The sequence below is a fragment of the Bombus vancouverensis genome, chromosome 5, assembly GCF_051014615.1.
Source record: "Bombus vancouverensis nearcticus chromosome 5, iyBomVanc1_principal, whole genome shotgun sequence".
NCBI lineage: Eukaryota > Metazoa > Arthropoda > Insecta > Hymenoptera > Apidae > Bombus > Bombus vancouverensis.
The window spans coordinates 8,361,384-8,388,616 of record NC_134915.1 but is presented as its reverse complement, the minus strand read 5'-3'; the positions used below and the strand labels follow the sequence as shown (position 1 = coordinate 8,388,616).

The window sequence follows — 27,233 nt, the reverse complement described above, 5'->3', positions numbered from 1 at the left end:
CTTCTAAAAAGTTTCAATATCAACTTCGCTAGATGGCACGACGACAACCACCTGTTACCTGACTTTTACCTGAACAACTTCAACATCAGGGACCAATTGACCAATCAGTGACGCGACCCTGGGGCCTTACTAATCCCCACTCTCAGCCGCCTGGCTTGAGTGCAACAGGCTACGTAGTCCACATATTAAAACCGTCGTAAGCACGAAAGAGAAACGTCAGGTTTCGGTGCTCGTTCCATTGTAGTTGCATTGTTGCATACGATCTTACGCGTGTGTAGTTTATCCATGTCCGTGGAGTACCAATAGCGGAAACGAACAGGTGAGTGATCTCTTTATATCTGTTAATGTTTTTCCAACTGCGAAGTATATCCAACACCCGTTCCTCATTGAATCGGTATCGAATCCCCGCTATTCGACTGCAAGAGGAATTTCTCCAGTAGCACGCCAACTAAGGACATTCCGTTGAATCGTTCCTTGCCATCCTTCAGAATGTGAATACTCGTGGGTGTATTTCCATTAGCTACAGCTTGCTTCTTCAATATGCATTCTTTCTCTGCATACAATCATCTTAGCTGTATTTTTCGATTAAGGTCATGTCATTCCTCGTATATTTATTGCTGCCATGTTTGAAGAACAAACTAGCACGAACCATGCTACCATGTTCTCCCTGTACATTTTTTTCACGGCTGTTGAAAATTTCATTTAATATCCTATTATTTTTTACTATATCCCTGACAAGTTTAATTTAAGTGAGTTCAATTTCCTATTTATGATCAAAGTACAGTTGCAATATTGTCACGATACACATATGTATATATATAATACAGGAGTTAGGAGTTGGTACACCAAAATCTTAATTCAAATTCATTGGATTGGTATATTTTGAATTGCTATTTATATTCTCCAATTAATGTTTATTAAATTAAAATACCATTAAAAAATTAATTTTATTAAAAAATATTTTTGAAATGCAAAAGATTTGTTATTTCTGCATATTTAAAATTTACTGTATATTAAATATAATTTTTATATATAATTTAAAAATGTAAGAATGAGCTTTGATATTCGTTTTATTTCGTAAGTTTAATGCTTTGCTTTCATTTTTTACGGTTGAGTAACATTTTAGAATTATTGTAAACGTATGCACCTTCTACAATTATCTAAACTAAATTTTATATAGTGATTATCAAAGGCAAAACAAGAATAATAAAATTTCATATATGTAGTTATTCGTATTGCGCAGCAGTTTGCATGACAAAATAACATTTATCAGCCAACATTAGCCAACATTAACAATAATTTTAGGCAACGATTTAGTGTCGATGAACGCATTTATTTATTCCTCTTATTAATTACTTAGTCTTGCATCTAAATAGCGCTTACTATTCATATTATTGTTTAATTATCATTTGTTGTAATCCATGTTTCAGAAAAATCTTTTTATTGAAAACAATATATTCATTTCTAAGTAATTATATGATTATAAAATTTTATCTTAAGCATATGGCGATTTTTATGTTAATATTTTCAATTTCATGACTAATTTTTTAACTGATTAATGTTAACTAATCAGTCGTGGTGGAAATGCAAACGCATATATAAGTAAATTGATAAAAAGGACAACCTGGTTACGCTTTAGTTTACATGCTACCTTGTTCAATTTAAAATAACAGTAACGGCATTGGAATAGCTGAGCGTAGATTTCGAACTCGTGGGAGAGTTAAACTCTAATATGACTAAATACAGATGTGCGATTGCTGCTATATACATACCTTTGCGTATGTATCGGCAGCTACAGATTAACTCATATTTTTGTGCCCTCGTCGGCGCCATCCAGCTTTGAAACAATGAAGCCGATAAGAAACAAAAGACAAGGTAACATGTTTGTAGCAAGAATTTGAGTCATTCTAGAAGTTTCTGTCATGTCGCAAATGGAATTTCCTTCATTTTTTAGATCTGTGTACATAGTTACTTATAGAAAAAGAAAATATATATATATATACTAAAAGTATGATGATACATACATATGTATGTATAACATGTAGGTGTATATATTATAATGTGTATATACATATACATATATACCTGTCTATGTATTTAGTGCAATAATCATGAAATATATTCCGTTTTTATATTATACATATTTCAAATGGAGATAATAGTGAAGTAGGATTTTAATATAGATAGTTATCACATAATTCTCCGTTCAAAATACGTTCAAAATAACTACGCAATATTGATGATTGTTTACTACAATTCAGGTAAATTCAATTATGTTGAAATTAGAAATAAAAATTCTGTGTTATTTATTGTTTGATGTAAGATAATAAATATGATTTTCAATAAAGGGTGGAATACGCGGATACCTTAATAGAAGCTTTAATTGAGCTTGAATTCAATATTTAGGTTGACGCCTACTTTTAGTTATTTTTATATTATACAATATTTTTAATTGACATTTATCAACTCTAAAAATTTGTTAACTAATTAAATATTATTTAATATTTTGTATTATACAATATGGTTCAAATTATAAGTTTACTTTTATTTGTTACGTTTTACAACTTACACAACATAAATTATTTTCGATATTATTAGCGATGAAAAATGAAAATGTATAAACTCATTAACTAAGATTTATACCTCGCAACTACCATGTTACACATGAATTACAAATGCAATAGAATCCTGTATTCATATAAGTATAATGGAAGATCACAAAGAATGAAGAGTTTTTGTATCATTTAAATACTACGGTTGATTCAAAGAACATGCGTAGTTATAGTAAAGGACATTAATATTAATATATGCCAACAATATTTTTATGTAAGCAATGAATACGTTCTGTCGTCGCATAGTACGCACACGCTATGCGTACTCTGTGTATGTTAGATTACGATTCAAGAGCTGACTGACAGTTACTGCACGTTGCTACAATCAAGAAAACAGATCCATCGCGCATTCTTCTCTACAATGTTTGTGATAAAATTTTGATTTGGGTAGCAAGAATTTACGAAGATTGTGGTGAGTCTTTATTGTTTAAAAGCGTGAACATTCAAGTATTCAAAAACTTATTTTATTTATTTTAATTGACTTCTTTAACAAAAGCAAATATGGGACAAGTTAATAAATGTCAATTAAAATAGCGTGTTATACAGTACAATACAGTGTTATACAATTCAATTTGTGAATCTAATTTTTATTGTTATGTTACGGTTACTAAGTCTATTTTTAATTTTATTTCTATTTTCATTGACGAGTCTAAATATATCCTGTCTAAGAGAAACATCAACTTTGTAGAACATAAAATGACACAATAGGTCAATCGTAATGAAATGTATTTTAAATCTATGGCACGTAATTGTCACATGTCATTGTCTCGTCATTGTAGAATGTTTTTAATGCGAAAGTTTAAGTATCTAAATACTATACATTTAGTTATTATTTGTTTCCATAAATGTTTACAATCTATATTAGTACATAAATATTCATATTAATCGGTATAGGCAGAAAATTTTATTTACAATTAAAGTTGAATGAGAGTTTCCGTCAAATTTTATTGTAATAATTTGCGTCGCATTTATATCAAATATTTTTAAACGGAAAGTAGGCTATGACTGAACATAACTTCTGTATTGGCTCCTGTGTTAAATATTTTAATTATATTTCAAACATGACCAAAAAATATAATATGGGAAATTTCGTTTATTGGGCGAAAGTAACGTCTTATTTACTTCCATAAAATCTGATGTCACCATGTCCACAACAATGGTACCTATCGGCGGAAGAATGCTTGCTATAATAATATCTCGCATCCTAGCGTCGAATTGTTTGATTGCACAATAGCAAGGTCCATGTCCATTTGAATAATCTATTTTTATCCAAGGGAAACACTGAAACTTGGTTTATGCCTGATCGACGTTACTGATTGTGAAAGCTGGCGGACTGTGCGGAATGACGGTCAAGGTAGAAGCGCCATTCCGTCATTACTTGCAACGATTAAAGATGCTATTCTGTTAACGTAACTTGGTATCCGATTTTTTCTTATCTAAAAGCTAAGCGCTAACTATTTTCATAGTAGAATTAAGAACTTCTCAAATTAATGAGGAGAGGCAAATTGTTTTATCAGTCAGATTGATGATATATCGAATTCTTCTTTATTTAGGGACTCCCTATATTTTTACGTTACGTTTCATTCCTGTTAAAAATTAATTACCTATGTCATATTTATATGTGTGAAGATGTAAATGTTAAAATCAGCGTAATTGAAATAAATTTGCTTTTATTAATTTCCAAATTTAGTTACATGAAATTTGATATGTTTTATAATATATATGATAATATACATATATGTACTTATTTCGTGTATCGTAGATTGTACAATTACGTATATTTTTTGCCTTTTCGTTAACATAATGTTAGTATTATATGCAGGGCAGGGTGCTCCAGGAGGATCAATATATTGAAATAGATTATTCATTATACGTAAAAAAATAAGTCTAAATAAGGAGTACAAAATTTTTTCATTGCATGTTTGAGAAATTCAAGCTTAAAATGAAGTTTTGACGACACGTATTACGAACTGCACTTTCTTGGAAACAAGCCGTTAAACAAAAAGAATTTATTGTACTTTTATTATGTATTATGTATTAGGTGGATATAAACATTCTGTGTTTGCCTGCATTATCTACAACTAACATCTATAACTATCTTTGGGCAATCATGAACTTAAAAATAGAAGCTAATTCTGTATAATAACTACAAATGTCCTACTTTAATAATATATAGGAATATAACTTTTTGCTTATTTTATGCCAACAATCAAAGTGGAGGATATCCGAGATTAAAGTTTATATATGACATTGTATCTAATGTGAGTTTAAGTTTAAGAAAAGTAACGCTATAGCACAAACCTGCAAAGATATTTATCAAATGTCTGAAGACGGAGCTATAAATAAAGAAACATGCCAACAATAGTTCGTTTTGTTTTAATTGTCGAAAATTTTTATATACAGAGAAAGTCAAACTGATAATTTCATAGATTCTAAGGAACAACAGTTCTTTGTACATAACCTTATAAATAACTTGTTATATTTTTATTACGTAAAATTAACAGGACTTTTACACTCGCTCAGTGTATACGTAGATTGGCCTCCACTCAGGGAGTGCCTTCCGACTTCGCTTACCATATGTATATCTCAATGTCAAAAATTCTTTCGTATCGATACGTCACTTAGAAAAATTTAACGGTATTAAAATCTTCAAAATAATAGATAATATCATAAATATACGGACACAATTCAACATAATGAACAACATTTATTATAACAATAACTTATACAATACATGTAGTACATACAATATATATTTTTATGTTGTAATAGTTGCATAAATTGATACATATTATGTAAACAGGAATTGTATATATAATGGATCATGAAAGTATTTGAACATTTACTATAGATTTTATGAAGAACGTCGATTTTATTTGAGCAGTCAATGACTGATTTGGTTAATAGGCTAGAATATTTCTGATGAGGCTATTTTTAACACTAATTAATGCATCTGTTTCAGGCCATTATTTATACTACATACTGGGATCGTACGTTTGCAATAAATGACCTGTAATCTCCACAGTGGTCTACATACATATCTTTTCGTACTAGCTCCTAATTTTATTAATATAACCATTATAATTACGTGTTATCATAATGCTAATGAAATTTTACAAAATTTGTATATAGCACACATAGAATATTTTATGTTAAGTATTCAAATACTTTCGCGAGTCACTGTACATTCTCTGTCGGTCAACAAAATATTAGTTCTCGAATGGAATTTTTAACTCTTTGTAAATCTGCAGTATTTTATACTCTACTCTTATGAATTATTCTTCCGATATTCCACGAAATATTAAGATACCCCCAAACACAATTCGATCTTTTAGTTAAAAATAGCATCATCTGGATTACACTGGTATGATTTTGCAATGGTATGATTTTTATTATTATGATAATGATTCTCGACTATAAAAGAAATCGAATGATGTCAGTTATCTTCTTAGAGCATATTTCGCTTCGTAATTTTGCACTGCAATAGACACAATATAAATATTGATTTATTATTCTATTATATAAATATATTAGAACCTACTTCATCATAGATAACAGAATGTTTCACCACGGGTAAACATCAATTTATCAATTGATTTGGGGTATGAATCAGAACAGTAAATGTTACATAATATGTCCATGCAAGTCAATGGTTAAGAAGATGCTCTTAATGAAAGTCGCCAATTGTTGATGTAATACCAATTACTTTTAGATGAATTTTCAGATGTATAATAATGCAGACTTAATGATTTATTGCAAATAATTTAATGTCCAACTGATTTATGTATAAAAGATTAACAAAATCTATTATAATAGGAAATTATTAAAAAATGTAATACTTTTCTTTATTTTTCTAAAGTAATATTTTACTCAACAAACCAAACGTAACTTGAATCTGGTACAGACAGCAGAGAAGTAATTTTCTGTGTTATAAGTTACCGCTTTATAATCAACATTCGTTAACTAAATTTGCTTAATTATTACTGAGCCTTCACGGCCCATATTCATATAATGTTTTCTACTTGGAATGAGCATAATTTGAACCAATTGGCAAGTTTCGGTTCATCCATAGTAAAGTATACAAGCTGTCTCATTTTAACTTATAAATGCCCAATACCCACGTAACCGTTAAGTGTAATGAAAAATGTTTGATTTGCAAATTAAACGGTTTCCACATGGAATGTGGTTAATGGTTCCTTTGGAGAAGCATGTAATTATGTGTAATTAATAATTCTTTTGAGGTGACCGCGTAGAAAAGATATAAAGACCAACTTGGCTTTTTTCATTTTTTTAATCCAATTTATCATTTCCTATAAAAAGAACGTATTAAACTGTTTATGCCGTAAAATTGTTAATTTGGAAGACACTTTATACTTATATGTTTTAAAGACGTGGTATTTGCTTTTATAAAAGGATAATGGGACGAATTCAATTATTTTAATATTTTGTATGATTTTATTTAAAAAGTTTGAAAACATACTTTCAAGAAGTAATGTTATTCATACATAAATTGATCGGACGAATTGAGAGCTTACTTTTAGAAATATGCGTCGTCAGCGTTCTGGATAAGCTCAAAAAAATTGTAGAAGTCATATACAGGCGGTCAACTTATCCGCCTGCCGATCTGTCGTCAGCAGTATTATACGAAAATTCTTTTGGATCACCGATTGATTGTTCTATCCAAACCAACGTCGGTGACGCAAATAATAATTTTTTAATCGATTCAAATCGTGAAAACCATTTGCTTTATTTAAATTGATACTTTCCTATTTAACATATAATATTATTTAACATAAATGAGAGAAGAATGATTTAACAATAAATACATACCTCTATTTACTTTTCAACAAACATTTTGTCTAATAACTTGAATATACATGACTCTTGTACAAACCATTTTGCAAATACTTTGTGTACTTCAAACAAAACAGTTTGTGGAAGATCATCTGGTTATTTTTAGGGATGTTTATATCCTACACAATTAATAAAAACTGTTTCAAAAACATATTTGTAATTTCAGCACACCTTAGTTATGATAAATTTATTTTCTCACCTGTTTAAATAATCAATAGTTCCAATGTATTTCTGTTTATTTATATCAATTGACAGCAAGTTGTTAAAAATAAACAATTCATCGAATAAATTACACTTTGTAATAAAATAGTAACACGTATGTTCCAATATTTTTTAATGAGTATTCTGTTTACAACGTTATACCGTTTGCAAATATAATTATCGAAACCATTGACATTATGTTTCTGATATTTCGTTATTCCAAAACGATTTCCACGCGATCCTATACATTTTTCCAATAACTTGATTACTCTAGATTTAGAAAATTGATCAGTTTAAAAATTTTTAATTTTTATAGGCATCTTTCTTAATAGCCTTTTTTCATTCCGAAACATGGAATTAAATTCTAATGGTTACAAATATATTTAGATATTTGAAAACATGGGAGAATAAGGAAAATGCAGCAAAATTTTATAGTAAATCTTACAATTTTCGTATAGTTATTTTTTCACTTGTGTACTAATACAAATAGTTTCTTTGTTGACTATATATTATATATATGTCTCATATATTGTTCATACTTTTTAATATTATTATACGTCTACATTTATAGTAGGTGGTTACAAATAATAGGAAATTATAATGATGAAGTTCTACCTGATTGTGCGGTGATGCACAATCTGTTTTGAATAAAGCGATTATTTCGACATTGGTTTCATATATATGTATATTTATCATTTTCAATCCATTGTTTCGAACTTTTCTGTTTGTCACGAGTGATACGAGATGATATGTTTTAAAAATGGATTCTGTTTCTTTCTTTGAAATAACGAGGTGGCTATCTCCATTAAATAATTGTCGAATGACTTACTTTCAATTGAGATAGAATCTCACTTCCTATTTGTTTTTGGACTATTTGCAATAATCTTTCTAAATAACTTCACTAAATAATAACGCTATTGTCGATGGAATTTTTTTCCCGGCCTTCATTTCTTAGTGGAAAATTATCAGTCCAGGATTTCATAAACAAACTGTTTTAACATTTAGTTAACTAATTTATGGCTTTGGCAACTTTTACAACGTCATCTAAATTTAAACTGATAAAAAAAAGTTAAACGAATATGTCAACAGAAAATAAATTTCTAATATTTCTATTATAAACCTTACATTTGTTTATTTAGTGACTATGATTTTTATGTATGTCATTTGATTTAAAATGGTTTCAATTGGAATAGTTTTAAAGATATATATGTATATATATTTCTTTTAAAAACTTCACGGAATTTTCGCACTATGTTTTATTCCCTAGGAGTGATTGGATGTTGTTAGATATTTTATATTCTTCCTTCTGTCATAAATTTTGGTAGCATTTAATACACGTGTATTACAGTAAATCTAAATGATGTTCCTTTTATAATAATGATTAACTGATCTTGATTAATCGTAAATAAAATGCATAACATTTAAGTATGTAGATTCTTAATGAAAATAGACGTTGAGAGATATAGCAGCATAGTGTTAGAAGTTATTATTGCCAAAATATACTTAGGTGATTTCGTAATAAATTAATTTAGTGTCCTCTTAACTATATACTTCAAATATTTAAATGGCGCAACTATTATTACATTTTTGTTTACTATTGCATGTTTGTAACATAAATTTTATTTATTCTGAACATTAACATATCTCCGTTAATTTTAATATAATATAAAGGTATTTAATTTAATATGGAGGTACCTATATAATATTATTATTATATTGCGTAAAATTACTGGAATTTAACTGTCGGCTGACACAATATCTTTAATGACAGTAATCTTTTCACAGACGAAAATTACTTCTTTAATACTTTACAACGTGTATAACTTGGAAGATACATTTTTAAATTATTTATTTATTTATCATTGTATTTCATCAGTATACCATTACATTGACACACAATAATCTGTTTATAACAATTACTACTGCCTAATTTATTATCACAACGTGAACCTACAATTAATTCGAATTTCTAGTTTCATAAACAAGCAAAATTCCATAAAGTATAGAATTATTAAATTAACTTGGATAACTAAGTTTGATACATTTTCCATTTTACTATAGAATGATGCAATTTTATATTAACATGTTCAATATTTTGTATGTGCAATGTATGTACAATATACATACGGACAATCATGTTTTGCAAAGAATGCACCACTTCTATAGATGCACTTGTTGATTATCTTTGATGTCGAACAATTTTTATTTAGTCATTATATCGTCTAAATCTTTTTTTCTCGCTGACACAAAGCACGCTATTTTAAAATATACATTCTCATAAATATTGTTGAGAAAAATTTGATCTTCTAAACGAAAAAATCAGAGAAGCACAACATTTCAATTTTTATCTCATAAACTTAGCATAATTAATTTGTACATATCTGTATAATTAAATATTTACATTTTATTATATTATTACTTTAAAACATGTCTATAATTTAAAGACAATAGAAGTGCTGATATCGGTAAATAATACTAAGTAATTATTCAAGGAAAGTGACTAATTAAATGATTAATCGATTTGTAACTGTTTGAAAGGTTTACTTAAAATGACTAACGTTCAGATTATTGCTATATTCTTCGTAACATATCGTTACGAAACACTAAATATATTTATTTTGTACGCAGATACCTATTACCACTATATACGCGTATACAGTGGTAATATTTCACATTTTGATTATTTAAGCGAATAGCATAATAATTCGTATCAATGAAAGTAACATTAGAATGCCATACATAATAGAATTTTACACTTAAATCACTTAACACTGCAATTGTTTTGTTCTAAAAAAAAAATACCTACTATAACTGTACTTCGTAGAAAATACACGAAACACGATTCCTAAACACGACTGACATACTTGTACGAAGGATCGAGTTCGGTTAAAATCGGGCTATTGTATGCTCCATAATTTCATTCTCCTGCTGATACTTTCAGTCAAGATCAGAAACGATCGTTCCCGGTCCCTGAATGAATAAATTCCGAGTGGAAGAGCCGGTTCGCCAGATGCCTCGATTATCTTCTTTTTTTCTCCCTCTTTGCTTTTTCTTCCAGTTATAAACACGATACTCTTGAATCATGGAAAGTGGAGTACTTTGTATATACTTCGAAGTTCATACTTCATTAATCATCGTTGAATAATTCCACAGATATTATATATTACTTTTTAATATTTATATTAATATATATATATATTTTACATATAATACTACGTATAATATTTATATTACTATACATATATACTACTATATTTATATTACTATATATAATATTATATCATATATTATTATAACATGATAAAAATCCGTGCTGTGGTTAAATACTACGCAATTAATTTGTAAATATGTAAAGAATATTGACATATTCGAAATGTATTAAAAATTCTATAATATCATTTGAATTAAATTTCTTATAAAGAATGATTTAAATTATGTATTCTGTTTTGTATAAAAATGCATTTGTAATGACACGTATGTGCATAGTATTTGCAGATTCAATTTTGTTCATATACATTTATTACTATAAGCGTTTCTGCACGATATATTATATAATAGCACACATTTAGATATATTTGTGATAAAAATTCTTGGATAAGAGTCAATTATATCGTTATAATTTTATACAGCAGCAAAAATGTTTTTGATAACTTATTTAACAAAAGACTGATTTCATGAATTTCACAAATTTCTGATATCATTTAAATTAGTCACATTATCTTTTACGTCTACGATGTTTTACATAATGTAGCATCATCTTTTTATGTAAATTTTTTCTCTCTATTTAGGAAGCTAAAAGTAGATGATATAATTAATCGCGTGGTAATTATTTATAAGATAATTCAATAATGAATAAATGATTATATGCCGCTTCTATTTCATTATAACCTTTTGGAAATCTGTTGTTTGTTCGTGCATGTGTTGCATTGTAAAAAGTTGTTGTAATTGACAATAATTAAATCATATAAATGCATGCGTATAATGGAAAAGAACTTTACGACACAATTTACGATTTCCTGGACATTTTATTAGTATGCAGTTTATTCGTGCAATTAGAGGCAGAAAATCGTTAATTGTTCAATTCTTTATCAAAATTGATAAGAAATTCTACAGTTTTCTGTCATAAGCGGAGATCGATAATTATAATTATAAAAAACTTGTTCTAGCAATGGGAGTGTTTAAGGCATAATAAATTAATGCATAGTAAAGTCGTATTGTCACATTTTCCTTATGCTGAAACGATCTTTGAAGCATAATTTCCTTATTTATCAATTCGAAGGAGAACTGCAGAAACTCCTTCCTAAGCAGCAAAGCTTCCAGGAAATCATTGTAAAGTATTATCTTTTCATGGCAAGACTTGTATGTGAGTTATATTATAACATTGAGGTAGTTGCGACTTAAATCCTTATTTTTAAGTTTTTTCGTTTATCCGTCAATTGTCACTTAATCTGTGGAATGTAAATGTTTAACTAAATTTCTGTTTCGTTTATAAAAGTTATTTTCGATATTGTACAGCGAATATATAAAATTCTAAAGATAGAATACATGATTGGATGTTAATTTTAAGTTAAACGATTTACAATGTGTTGAGTTTTTCATTGCAGATTGTACATACAGGGTGAGTTCTAAATACAGTCTCAATAAGAAGTACTACGTAAAATAACTCGTTACCTATTGGTTTTATCGAAAAACGTCTTAAATGAATTATGTTGCATTTCGAGACGCTCATCGGATGGATGCAATTTTATCTTCTAATATCATATTTTCTGAGATATCAAGGTGACCTTGAGTTTTTTAAATCGCACCATATATTTTTTATAACATTGATCGATATAGCTGGACATTCTTTGCAAAAAAGTATTAACCTATTTATGCTAGAAAACTATTAGTTTGGCAAATATTTTAACTTTCATTTGCCAAATTTAATATATGGAAGACTAGGAAAGAAGCGAATCGGTTGTACTTGTTAGATGATAACATCCGACCACCCATTCGATGAGTCCCCTTAAATACAACATAATGTATTTAAGACGTTTTTCGATACAATCAATAGACAACGAGTTATCTCAAATAGGAGTTCTGATTGACTTACCCAGTATATAACACACAAAAGTAAAAAAAAACGATGTTTAAAATTTTCTTCTTCATCCAGCATTGTAATTTTCTGTGAGAACAGATTGTAATGCGTTCCTGCTACAAAAAAAAAAGAATCCTACATTGTTTGTAGATATGCAGTATAATCTCATTTTAATTGCCGATCTCTATGTATGCAGTGCGCATGTTTATATATGTACTTGCGTTGTAACACATTCTTCTGGATTGTGCTAGAATCTTTTGAATCTTTTGTGCTATGATATAACATGATATTTTTCAACTGTTTTCCATTTCTTCCCGACAAAAATAAATATTTGCGTCATAAATGAAAAACTTAGATGGAAAATATTTCGATAAATGTTGATGATTTTGATCTTCTATTGAAGATTTATTTTAAAATTAACCCAAGCTTTCGTATTATTGAGATTATTATATTGGAATATGTATGAAAGCTACCTTTTTCTATTATCTGTTTTTCGGTCTATCCAGAGATAAACTAGAGATAAACGCTAGCTCGCTCGTTTTCTTTCTTTAAAGATAATTCGATAAGGAATCTGCGTAACAAGATTGCAAATAATTTCACTTTGTCAAACATAATGTTAAACAAAAATTTGTTACTAAGTGGGACAGCTGCAAGCTTAAGAAATCCTGAAAAATTTGCAAAAATTGCATTGGGTACATATTTACAGGTGCAACAGTATCACAGCTTCAAATATAAGCTATAAAGGCATAAAAAAGCAATGGCGTAGTCTCAGACAAAACAAATATATTATCAGTAGGTATAAGATAAACGTAGTGATAAGATACACCAACGATAAAAACCTATGTATATTGTGTGATAAAATGGTAACAGCGTACTAGCCAGCAGATGAAATGAAATGTAACGAACGTTATGCTGTTAAAATGAAAAATGAAATTAACGCTTACGATAAACAATTCTGCCGCACTACTTTTAAAAATGTTATTCTTATAAAGATTTACAATTTTGGGACTCTGTGAGTAACGTTGTAACCTTGTCTATACGGTTCAATGATTAACAATGAAATACAAAAGAGGAATAATTATTTCCTTGACTAACTTTTTGATAACATGTTAACGACATTTAAAGGCACTTTTTAATCTAATCGAAATGCTTCTGATTCGTTCGGACATTCATGCAAAGCAATAGAATGAAAAGAGCCGAGTACATAATATATATATACAAGCTGCATGCCCTTAATTTCACATACAACAGTAACACATTACGTAAGTGACTATTATCACGCAGAAACATTTATACGGTGAAACGAGAGCAGCACGATTAACTAAACCAAAGGAGGAAATCAGGCGCACCTACTAGTCAGCAACTCCTAGAATCTGATATTTTCAAGAAGATATCGCAAAAAAAAGAAGTAGAGAGCAAAATAATCTTTGTTTCCATCAATTCCGTGCTAAGAATTCACTTGATATATCTTGTCACATATAAGGAAAATATCTCTTACCTATTAAAGAACAACTAGAATATAAATTCTCCTTATAAGCTTTCATCGTGAATCATTTCATTTGTCTTTAATTAGATGTTTGATATTTTTTGTTCATCGCGAACAATAGCGATCAAAAGATCCAAGAAACGATAAGTGTGATTAAGTACGACGTCGATTGTACGTGACGATTAATTAAGAAATATACTGATATTTTCTTGAAAGGTAATTCGACGAAGTAAATACATACTCACTGATGAAATGGTTAGGTACTTTTACTGTTATCGACACCAGATTGTGGCTGTTATGTTATAATAACGCTATATAATAATGTTGATCTGTAGAGAGTGTCATTTGAGCCGGTTTATTTCACAAGAAGTCGCCTTACAGTCATACGACGAATTAGTAGCGCAGGGATTTAATCGAATCGAGATGTAAATCTGACTAGGAGAATGCTTCGATAGAACACCTCCTCGAAGGACGCTACCATATAATAATTATCCAACGCACGTCCACAGAATATTTTCTACGAGACGAAACGTTTTATTCGACAAACGCGATATTTTAATAATATTTATCTGTTGGAAGAGTAATTTCTTCTTGTTTTAATTTAAATGGTCTGCTTGCTTTAATTTTTTTGTTTTAATTACACAACAAAGATTTTGCAGTAACCAGAAACAAGAAATAATAAGTTAAGCGTATCGTTCTACTTAGTTTAGAGTAGAGATTTTTATTAGAGATTTGTTAGAGATTTAGAGATTTTAATTTAAATGATCTGCTTGCTTTAATTTTTTTATTTTAATTACACAAGATTTTGCAGTAACCAGAAACAAGAAATAATAAGTTAAGCGTATTGTTCTATTTCGTTTAGAATAGAGATTTTTCTTCCGAAATATTTTTGTACATGATCTTGCGTTGATAATTATCTATTAATCACAGATGCAATAATAAGATAGAGATTACAAATCTTTTTTTATAACAACAAAAAATCGTATATTTCACGACGTAATAGAATACGTAACTTTTTATTATAACTACGAAACAACGATGCATTAGCGTGATATTTTCTTCATAGTTCACGTGTAGCAAAAATTGCATACTTTTAACCAATTTACATTACGTAATGTTGTTTTTATACATCGTGATTGTGAAAAAAAGTTCCAAGAAGTCGCTTAATTTTTTTCATCGCCATTTTTTTATTTTAACTAGATCTTACAATTTTATAGAAAAAGATAGAAGTACTATGATATTGTTGTCATTCATGACACTATTCTTTATAGTCACGGAAATTTTGTTTCTGGCGCTAATTTAAAATATCTGTACGATAATTAGATTTCTAAAATATTTATCGCGTCAATACTTCATTTGTGTTCATATAATAATATACTCGCGCAATTCTTACGCTTTACTTCACAGCTAGAAATTTCCTTGGAGTAAAAATAACAAAAGATTATTACACGAAATAGTATTTGAGCATTTGTTTGCACAAAATATATCCGGATTCGTTTATGTAGTCCCATGTCGGTCCATTTAGATTCATCACCGACTGCATAGGTGGGCTAAAAATGTCAATCCAAAGATTTACAGACTCCCTTTGGGATAAAGTAGCTGTGGCTACGCCTTTTATGCGTGTTTGTTGCGCCCAAATTGAAATGGAAAAGCAAAAGGGACCACCTGCGTTATGCACGAAGACAGGTAACTCTACCTGGTTTTAACCGCTGAGATTTTTTTAGAGTCGAACAAAGAACCCAACTGGCACTCGTGCACCCTACGACCTAAACCCACCATCCACCTTTTAAGGCAACATTCACACGTATATACCTGATCGTTTTGAAGCCCACCTTCCTTAGATTACATTCCATCTCCGAAGACTCTTGCCGTCTGTTATTTAGACATACCTACATTTCTAACATGCCTGTCGATGCACAAAAGATAAATTTTCCTCGATTAAAAGTTTGCTTGGAATGTAGCTTACAAAGCGCGTATATATAACGTGACCTTCCGCCTACGACTTTATATTGTTAAAGAATTATTTAAATCTAATAATGATGGCGCTTATGTACATGCGTCTTGTCCAAATATAATAAACTGTTTAAGCATTTTTAATTTAGGTTACAAAAGAATGAAAAGGAACAGTTTAAAAAATACAGTTATTACTACTGTTAGCTCTATTTAACAAATTGCTATATTTTTCTTGGCGAACTGATCATTCTGAAAATACAATAATTATTACATAGTAAAATAGTTGGGCGTTATTAAAGTCAACATATGAAGAGAGCTATTTACGAATAACAATGTATTCGAATTACATCATACATAGATAATAATTCGCTTACGTCAGTACGTTTTACCTTGGTAATATAAATACTATTGAATATATTCAAATACACCATGAATTATGTTACGTGACTGTTTTATTAAAAAATGTGTGTCTCCCCAATTGATAGCATTGTACGTTTGAATATTAAGAACAATATTTCGAACTTTATATAAAAAATGTGACTGAAAATTTAATTATATCGTACGCTATTTATACAATTTTATAGTTTGAGCTAATTGACATTATTATCACTGAAAGAAACGCTTCAACTGTAATTGTGTCTCTCTTCGAATAAAATGATCTGTCTCGTTACGAATTGAATTATAGGTTAAAAAATGATTGTGGTAGTTGAACATTGAACACGGTAATCATACAGCACTGACAATGAGACGCGCTCCACGATAACAATGGCTATATCGGTAATGTCACGGTGTAATGCATCTACATCTACAAAACATTATTTTTATGGATCTCATTAACTCTTATCTCACATTTTAAAGTGATATCGCGACAAATTAAAGTAATTAATTTTATTCTACTAAAAAGTAATAAATTTTTTAATTATTAATTCATCATTAATTTCTACAGTTTTATCAAATTCTACCCAATTATTAACGTGTACAATTATACAGGCGTATAAATATATTTATGCAGAAAATGTAAACTAAATTCTTTAAACTGCACCATTAGACCATTATTATTTACCGTCGAAATTATACCATTAATAATTAATTGCATTTCGTAAACAATGAAATGAGTGATAAAACAAAATGTTTCATATATAAAGTGTATTTGAAGATTGCAGCATCAAAAATCAGTTGTTCAAGTTCTCCTTCACAATGTTTCCGTTATAATACCTTGAGTGTTCTTCCGTATTCTATAATCACTAATTAACACTATTTAATTTACATGAGACGTATTTTCAATGCTGTAAACAGTATCATTTTCTTTTTTAACACTAGCTAAAGCAGGAGAGATGCAATACGTATTAATAATATGTATTATTGATCGTGTGCAAGTGATATTGAAGGGTTGGGTTTGGATACCGATGCAAATTGAAATATTTTAAAATTCAGGCATCGATACTGGCAAGTGACGGAGATATTAGTAATGATATTAACTCTATGCGATCAAAGTCCGATATTTTTAATGAATATTCATAGCGTTGACTGGAGGAACATTTGAGTTTTGTGTCACGATGAATACTCGCTACACCTTAGCTACATACGAGACATAAACAAGAATAAGTCGAATCGAGATAAAGTGTCGTACCTCAACTTTGAAAGAAGGATGTTCAAAAATGGCCATTTTTGTACCTCCTCGCGGACGAACAATTTATTTATGACATTTAAGAATTTCTCTCAGGCAACGATAAATATTACTAGTATTTATCAGAAATGTGACGGGAGAATTGAAAACGTTGAATTGCGCTTAATCTTCAACTTCTTTATATGCTGATCCATCTACGAAATAATTATCCATCTATATCGACATGATAGTTCTTCAATCATTGTGTTGACGAATCATTGAAGTTTGATGTCGAGCGTACTGTTATAATAAATGTATCAAAGTATCCGGATGCTTTGAACACTAGTGTACTGATTCAAGATCGAAGTACAAGGTCAAGAGAGTAGAAACTTTTCTTGGTTCAATTACCCGAATGCATTTTCTTTTTTGGTATAGATAAGTACTTCCTTCAAAACCGGTTGTAGTTACTTGAACTTACCTATAAAACATTAGGTACATGCTAGGAAGCATTTAGTACGAATGAAATAAAGAAAGAAGCTATATTTCTATTATCTTTACTATTACCTACATTATTATAATATACGTCTATTGTTAAATTTACATTTTATATCTATATACAAATTTCTAATACTATCATTATTTGTAATCATACAATTATTCTGTAATATATGAAATAGAAATGAGAATATTTGTTTTATGTTCCTTTTTTAATCCATCTACAAACGATAGATCCCTATGTCATGACGCAGTGTTCATGCACACTATAGAATTTGTAATATAGACGATATATTTGTAGTGTGTATTTTTCAACTGTAAAGCCTAACTACCATTCCGTGTAGAAGACAAATAAGAGGAACTTTAGGAACTTCTTCGCTTCTAAAAATATAGCACAGATATCCTCCATTTAACATTGTTAACGTCTTCGCATTCATCAACGAAATGTGTCGGTATCCGAATCTATTGACAAGATGTTTCGCGTCTCAACGAGAAGACATTGTGAAATACATATTGTGAAAGTGACGCACAATGATATCAAAAAAATTGATCATGTAATTCAAATTCACTAGAACGTAATCACGTTTATGTATTAATTTCATTGAGACACTTCGTCAATTTGGTCAACATACTTGTAAGCGATATAATTATAAACAAATTTTATTTTTTTCTCTTGATGATTCAACGCTCAGATATCGCCAATCTCAAGTCGAAGATATCGCGTCCCTCCTTCTGGATTGTAAATTTTATCGAAGGTGGTAGGTGCTTTGACGTATTCTTGTTTTGAGTACATATTGAATACCGAATGAAAGCAGTGAAAGCAGTTGTAAAGTAGGAATAACTCGGCGAACACGACTGAACGCGAAGGATACTATGCATAAGTATAGGATCTAATACTGATTATTATATAATTTAAAGTTTTGAGAAACGCCATGTAAAAAGAAAATATCAGACAAATGATATTACTTGATCTAAATGACTTTATTTAAAACATTTTTTATACAAACTATTCATTTTTGTATATAAAACAAGCAACACCTGTACATAGAGAATTTCTTATCTAAGTTGTGATAATAGTCGTCATCATACAAATTATTGTTTTACTAATTAATTAACTTCTAATCTATGGTCGATTTATGTTAAATTTTGCCGATAAGCCGAAGATTAAAAACAAAATGACTTTTTCAAATTATATCAAAAAGCATGTCAAGTCTTTGAGAAAGTAAAGTTTTCAACATGCTATGTGTATGGTATACTAGGTATATATGTATACAACGATGTTTATAATTCAAAATATATTTTTTATATATTTTTATATAAAAATGTTTTTATTTATAGATTATAAAATGAAGACTCTGACCATTTTGCTGCTTACGGTACTCGTATCTGGAGTGGTTCCTCGAAGTAATACTCCATCTGATCCTAACGACGCAATATCATCTACAGACGTATCGTTAAATCGTATAGAAGATTCTGCAGAATCATCGAAAATATCTTTACTTAAGACAAGCGATACGTCCGGGAAAGTGTCTTATTCCACTGGCGCAACAATAAATGGAGAAGCGAAAGACAAAACGTCCATTTCGGGTGATAAGAGGGTAACTTCAAAATTAAAAAAAGATGATCTACAAGTTTTAAAACCTTTCCTTGGTCCTAAGGATTTACTTTTGCAAGAAATTCATACTTTAGACGAAGAAGCTTCTAATTCTAAGGTGATTTGTAAGTTTTTACATACAACTGACAATCTGACAGTGACTGAAATGATAAGACAAGAGAACTAACGGAGATACACAATATACATATATCCGTTACTTTATGATATTGAGATGCTTGTGCGTAATAATAATTTTGGCATATTGAAATTTTTATTAATCCAATTCTCTTATAATAATTAATAAATATCCTTGCTTCCTTCCTATTTTCGTCTCTTTTTAACGTAAAGATATTGGAATAATCGTAGCTAAAGCCATCTGATCATAATTTTATAATAACATTGTGATGAAAATAATTGCAGACTCAAGATGGAGCCAAAATGGAAGTTAATGGTGAAAAACGCGTAAATTTAACATCCTCCTCAAATTCATTAAGGACAATCGGCGATAATAGCATAACCGGAAGCAGTGCTAAATCAAAATTAGATAAAGATGAAGACGCACCCTACGAAGATGATATGAACGAGGACGAAGAATATGAAAACGAAGACGAATATGACGATACTGATGAAGACGATAACGAAAACGACCAAGAGCCCGAAGATGATGAACAAGTGATGACACAATGTCCCGATTATTGTAAATGTAGTGGGGAGTATGCAGCTGTATCGACTGCAACGTACGTTTCTAATTTTTGACGATAACATGATATAAATTAATTATTTCTTTTATGCTAACAACAGATGAATACAATATTAATTTAATAAGTATTACATAATTTGATAATTTCTACAAAACAAAGAATTCAGATATTACTTCAAATTTAGAGACTTATATAACTAAAAAAATTTTCCATTTGTTCTGTATTTAGATGCACCAAACTCGTGGAACATCAATCTTTTGACAGAAATATTGTACATTTGCGTATAGAAAATGCTGGTATAATTAGTCTTGGCCCTCATGCATTTCAGTCACGAGGTTTCCAACAATTGGAATCTATTGTGATTTCTGACACGAGAATAGTCGAATTAAATCAAACTGCGTTTGATGGAATACCGTACTTATTTTCTATAAATTTAACACGTAACGATATTCAAGACATTCATCCGAATACTTTCCAAAGCAACAAACAACTATCATTACTTGCTATTTCTGGAAATCCGTTAAAGCATACGCAAGATTTGAAATTGGCAAAACATGGCCTGTTTGACGCTCCATCAGTTACAGAGTTTGATTTCTCCTTTAATGGTTTGACAAAACTGAAACGTACAGCGTTTTCAAAAATGAATGGTCTGACTTATGTTAATTTAAAAGGTAACAAATTAAGGGAAATTGACAGCGAATCTTTTAGCACGTTGGAATCACTTCTGGAAGTGGATCTTTCGAACAATATGTTGAACGAACTTCCTGTTGATCTCTTTTCTAACAGTAGGGTTCAAACGCTTCGTATTGCTGGTAAGATTAATATAGTTAATCGTACACATTTTACTATTTAATTGATGCAACATAAATGTTCTTATGAGAAAATTATTTAGTAGCATTCTGTTCAGTAACAACGGAAGAAAAAATGTATTAAAGAAAACATATATTAATTACGGAAAGACAAAAAAGCACGAGTTCTCTTTTTGTTTCAGCACGACAAACTTGAACTAAGTGATTAATATCTATAATCATCAACGTTATTATAAATTAATATTAGTATCTAATGACTAATAAATTAGTTTATATTAGTAGTTAAATAACAATTTATCTTTTTTAATCAAATTGTATGTATTCATAAATGTTCATTTAACTTTTAGGAAATAATTTGACCAATTTGAGTACTATACAAGCACCGAGAGTGAAATTATTAGATGTATCTAATAATAAAATCAAGATAATAGCAAAAGACGACTTTTCTGATGCAACCCTACTGGATACATTGATAATTAGATCGAATGGCCTCAAGAGAATTCATCAACATGCTTTTACTAATCTTAATCAACTTACCAATCTTGATATTAGTGATAATAAACTAACTTCTCTGACGGAACACCATTTAAGAGCTAATTCGATGTTACAAGTTTTATTAATGAACGACAACCCCGAATTGGAGACCTTACCAATATTCAAAACATCTGGACCTGACTCTAATACATTCAGGTAAGACTACTTTTTTTAAATATTCACTATACATATATAATATTTATTATCATCGTAAATTTTCTAATAAGTAGATATACATATGTATATGTATAATCAAGAAACAGGGATAAATTATATTTGAGAATTAATTTCTTCATTAGAATAACTTTGTTATTGGTAAATATTCATAAAAAGGGAGCCATCTCCGATTTTGATAATTTTTTAATATGTTGCCAAGATCGTCATCCTGAGTAGTATTGTAAAGATCTTCGTTATGGATCGCCATTTATTAAAAACATATCAAAAAATCATTTTTTGTATTTTGATGCAATAGTACGTCAATAACTAAAAGGTGATGATCTTAAGATCACATTCAAAAATTATCGAAGCAAGGGGTGGCTCGCTTTCTGTAAATCTTTACCTTTTTATACATAGATATAACTATATATAATGTTAATATACATATAGCAATATGATAAAAGAATTTTCCGAACAAATATGACGTACGCGGTGCAATAAATATATTTAAATAGAAAATTTATTATTTAATTTTGCCAGCGTAATTTCCTTGGTACGTCATATATAGATTTTTATAAAAGTTAAGTCATAATTTAAATGCATTTAATAAATGCTCTAAACAAGACTAATTTAATTAATTTAAAATTAAATTAACATAAACACAATATCTCTAAAATATATTCTTTTATCATCTCACGATCTTTTATTTCTGTGTTAATTAAATACTTTTATTTTTCGTAGAATTCTCTAATTATTGTTTTATATGCTTTTTTTAGTTAAATTCTATACTATATTTTTAATTCTATCAAGAATTTTATTATTTACAGCATAAACATATGTACACCCAGTTCATTTATATCATATATAGAAATAAAATTAATTATTTAGATAATGATTAATTATTATATAATATATATGATATACTTGTTATATTAATTGTATATAATTAATTTTTTACATATATAAAATCGCACTTATAATTGAATTCATTTTTACAGTGTATATCGATTTGAATGCTCAAATTGTGGTTTGTATTTCCTCGAAGAAGGTACTTTCAACGCCATGCCAGCAATAGCACGATTAAATTTATCTAGAAATCGTTTGACTGGTCTTCCCGACGGACTTCTGAGTCACCTCTCGTCTTTGCGAATTCTTGATCTTTCTGACAATATAATTAGTACTTTAGAAAGTAATATGTTCCGTGGTGCCACTAGTTTAACTAAAATCAATCTTGCGGGTAATCCTTTGACAGCATTACAAGTGACACCATTCCTGATGACTCCCAGTCTTAATAAACTCGATGTAAGCAGATGCGCTTTGGAGAGAGTTTGGTCTGAAGCTAGACTTCCACTGAATAGTTTACGGTATACATATTTTTATCGCAACAAAAATTTGTTTTTATACCTGCATTTACAAAACATTTAATCCTTTTATTCTTACTGACCATTTTATATATTATTTATTTATTTTAAATTTGCCTAGTTATATTTCTCACATAAACTAACAATACAAAGATAACAATTCTAAAATAAAATGAAATAATATTGACATTACATCAAAATAATTGTAATAATATATATATATTGCATTTTTAGATCCCTGTCAGTTCGGCAAAATCTTCTTCGTCGGATTACTGTAGAAGAACTAAGAGCAATGCCAAATATTGTTGGTTTGGACTTATCATATAATCCTCTTGATTGTGATGTTGAGTTTAAAGATGCTGTACAATGGCTCACGGATCATGGTGTGACGCCACTTGAATTGTCAAGGTATTTATTCATTTTATAACATATAGTTAACTAATATTTAAAAATTTATGATAATATCTATTTTTCACATTTCAATTTCTATATTTTAATATAGACTTTCAAATAAGTTATAATCGCAATATTATCGAAGCATATAAGGATAAATTTTTATATAATAATTCAAGAAAGTAAATTTAATTATTGAAACTTAGTTTAAAAATACGTAAAAATGAAATAGTAAAATCACTATCAGCATCATTTTATTTCGTATAATTTGCTACTAACCATAAACATTATGCAATATTATCTTCACATATATTAAAAAGGATTGAATAGATATTAATAAAACTAAAATCAAATAAAAGTTTTTAAAATTATTTTAAGCTATTCCATCATAAAAAAAGGTAATAGCCTTGTAGGACTTTTAATGATTGGTCTTTTTTTGGAATAGTAAAACAGAGAATCTTTTCTCTTTTAAATAAAGCTTTATTTTTGTTGATGGTTCACATAATACGAAGTTATAAAATTTTAAGTAAATTCGACAGTATTGCTTTTCTTAAACTATTTCAATAGAACCATATCAATGGAAGAAACTTTAAATGTAAAATATGGAAAGCGTATAAATTAAATAGAATACTGTGCATTTGTATAATTTACAGTTATATCAGCAATTATGGTGATAGTGACAACTACCAAGACTCGGAAGGTATCAGTCAATGGACGGATTTAGCAAAAATAGTTTGTGACGGCATTAGTTCTGGACCACGACCGAGACCAGTTCCTCATAAAGAAACGAAGTTGAAAATTTTCCTTGGTGGATTTGACACGTCAGTAGATTCAGACCCTCTACTGAGAAGCAGTGTTGAAAGTGATGAAGTATGCATAAATTTTATAATTTTCATTTTATAAATTTCGGTTTGATTAATGATAGAATATGATAAAGAAATTTATACAAAATGGTCTACAAATCACTTTGCCATTTAAAATTTGTATAAATTTTCTATTGCATAGTTGTAAATATTTGTTTAAAATATTTAATATTTGTTTTTCTGGAAATTTACAATTAAATATTATAATAATAATTCACAACAGAAAAGTTCACAACAGAGCAACGAGAAAAAATAATAGATTTTTATTCTGGAAACAAATACTACATTATTTTAATGCTATTCTAATGGTATACGAAGTCCACTTTTACTTCAATGGATATGTTAATAAGCAAAACACAGCAACCACATTTGGGGTGCTAAAGAGCCAAGAGTTCATCATCGTGAGTTGCATCCTGTAAAGATTACGATATTACAGTTTGATGTGACGTTATATCGCACAGAATAATCGGGCCTTATTCCACGGATTTTCACTTGTTGCTCCGTTCTGAAATTTTCAATTATACATTTCCAAAAACAAATTTCAACAATTTGAAACAGAAATTTGGAAGTATACAATAAGAAAGAAGTTATATAGCTTTTAAATGTGAAAGTAACTTATAAGCTACCCTGTATAGACAAGTTTAATATTATCTTTTGAGTTTTGTCAATATTGTATAAACTAAAATGTAATTGTAATTATTATACTTATATATACAAAAATTATTTATCTGACACTATGCTTCTAAGTCTACTATAGCATTTTCAATCACTATTATATTTTGTTAACAGAAATTATATGTTAAGAAACATTTTGTATAATGATTCTTATACACTTCTTTGTTTTTTTTCTTGTCAAAAATATTTTTAATAATCATACCAAAATTTGAAGTTATATTCATTTTTATATATACAAGAATTATACAAATTTCTGGTTCTAATTATTATCAATTAAAATTAATTGATATAATAATGAATATAAAAATTATAAAAAATTATATTGCTTTCAAGAGTTACAATCGAATACAGTTAACATTATGAAATTGTATCTGTATACTGTACATACCTTCTACTTTTTAATCTCAACTTCTTTTAGGAAGCGCTAATTATATTTTATTTTATAAAAACTTTTTAACAATCATAAGGATACTTTTATATAAAAAATTACTTCAATCACGAATAATAAATTGTTCTTTTGTATCAGGACTTTCCTAAACTGCATAACTTTGATCACGGAATAAAGTCAAATGAAGAATCTGAGAAAGCCTGGACAACTCAAGATCAAGAATACGAAGACTTTGTTGCCTCCGAAAATATGGAATATCATCCTTGGTACACTAATGCACTTTGGCCTGTAATTATTGTGATTATCATAATTTTGTTGATTCTTCTACTAACGGCACGTATTGCAATTTATTTGACCAAACGGCGAGGTCAGGGACCTGTTATCAGGCCACCAATGATCCTTCGACAAGGTTTAATTGACAATAAGAACTGCGGTTTAGTGTATAAGCCGCTTCAAGAAGAAATTGCTACACCGCATGTTCCGAAACGGGGAAGCTTTTACTCCAGCAGCACATTCCATTATGACAAAATCGTGCCAGAAAGTGTTTAGAATTCGTCATGAATTACAGTTAAATAATTAATTATTTAGCAACCAATATATTTGAATTTAAAGAGGGTAAAAAATATTTAAAAAGATAGAAAATATTCTTAAATATCGATGCGCAATTTAATTATACTCAGAAAAACGTGCCATGTGCAAAAATATTATACTTTTAATAGTAGACACAAAGGGAACATATAGACTTCTACACTTAATATTATAAAATATTCGTAAATAATGATAAAAGTACGGGCAAATATTTTTTAATATGATTAACTAAAATAATTACATTAGGATGAATACTAAAAAGCACGTTTTTCAGAGTGCTTAATGTCGTTGCATTTCCCAAGAATTTTATAATACTTAATAATATTTTGAAAGGAAATTTATACATTTTATATGAAACTCTTACCTGCATAAGTAACTAATATTCTTTTAATCCAAATAAACAATTTTTATTATAAATTGGAATGTTATAATAATAACTTAATTAGACGAACATTTAATTAGTAGTACATAATTACCATACTTTTTTTTGTTGATATTGATAATTGTCATTTATAGATAAATAAATGAGTTACTGTAAAAATAACTGAAATTAGAAAAAACAAAAATCGGCAAAAGTTAAAGCAGGATTTTAAAACACAACGAATGTAATTTTACATTTTAAATTTAGATAATTCTGTTCAATCACAGTAATATATACAAACTATAAGATACACGATTCATAATTACGGTGATGGTAACAACATCACTTGTAACATTTGTTTAAGCCATAGAAAGTTAAGTATTTGTACCAAGTACTACATATAGTACCAAGTGAACTAATTCCTCGTAGTATAAATAGTACATTATGATGTGCTATATATTATGCTACACGTTGTAAATAATGTATAACGTTTTAATAAAATTTTGATTATAATAAAAGATGACAA

At 28.9% G+C, this 27,233-nt stretch overlaps 1 protein-coding gene across 3 annotated transcripts; it reads left to right on the top strand.

Moving 5' to 3' along the window:
- Nucleotides 1–164: 164 nt before the first annotated feature.
- On the top strand, nt 165–27,225 carry Gp150 (leucine-rich repeat domain-containing glycoprotein 150). 3 transcript variants are annotated; one of them, XM_033347745.2, is made up of 9 exons: nt 165–319; nt 19,623–19,882; nt 20,299–20,615; nt 20,808–21,391; nt 21,736–22,078; nt 23,077–23,442; nt 23,674–23,847; nt 24,486–24,702; nt 25,897–27,225. In XM_033347745.2, exons 2-9 carry the CDS (start codon nt 19,631–19,633, stop codon nt 26,305–26,307), a joined length of 2,664 nt encoding a protein of 887 aa, XP_033203636.1. In that variant the 5' UTR covers nt 165–319; nt 19,623–19,630; the 3' UTR covers nt 26,308–27,225. The 3 variants fall into 3 exon arrangements, with proteins under 3 accessions (XP_033203636.1, XP_033203626.1, XP_033203631.1); XM_033347735.2 differs by having other exon boundaries at nt 19,623–19,996; XM_033347740.2 differs by lacking the exon at nt 165–319 and adding an exon at nt 2,878–3,024 and having other exon boundaries at nt 19,623–19,996.
- Nucleotides 27,226–27,233: the final 8 nt, after the last annotated feature.

Coding starts and splice junctions, on each gene's coding strand:
- Gp150 (XM_033347735.2), top strand. CDS start 19,631: ATGAAGACTCTGACCATTTTGCTGCTTACGGTACTCGTATCTGGAGTG. Junction 20,616..20,807: donor GCAGCTGTATCGACTGCAAC/GTACGTTTCTAA, acceptor TTCTGTATTTAG/ATGCACCAAACTCGTGGAAC. Junction 24,703..25,896: donor GCAGTGTTGAAAGTGATGAA/GTATGCATAAAT, acceptor CTTTTGTATCAG/GACTTTCCTAAACTGCATAA.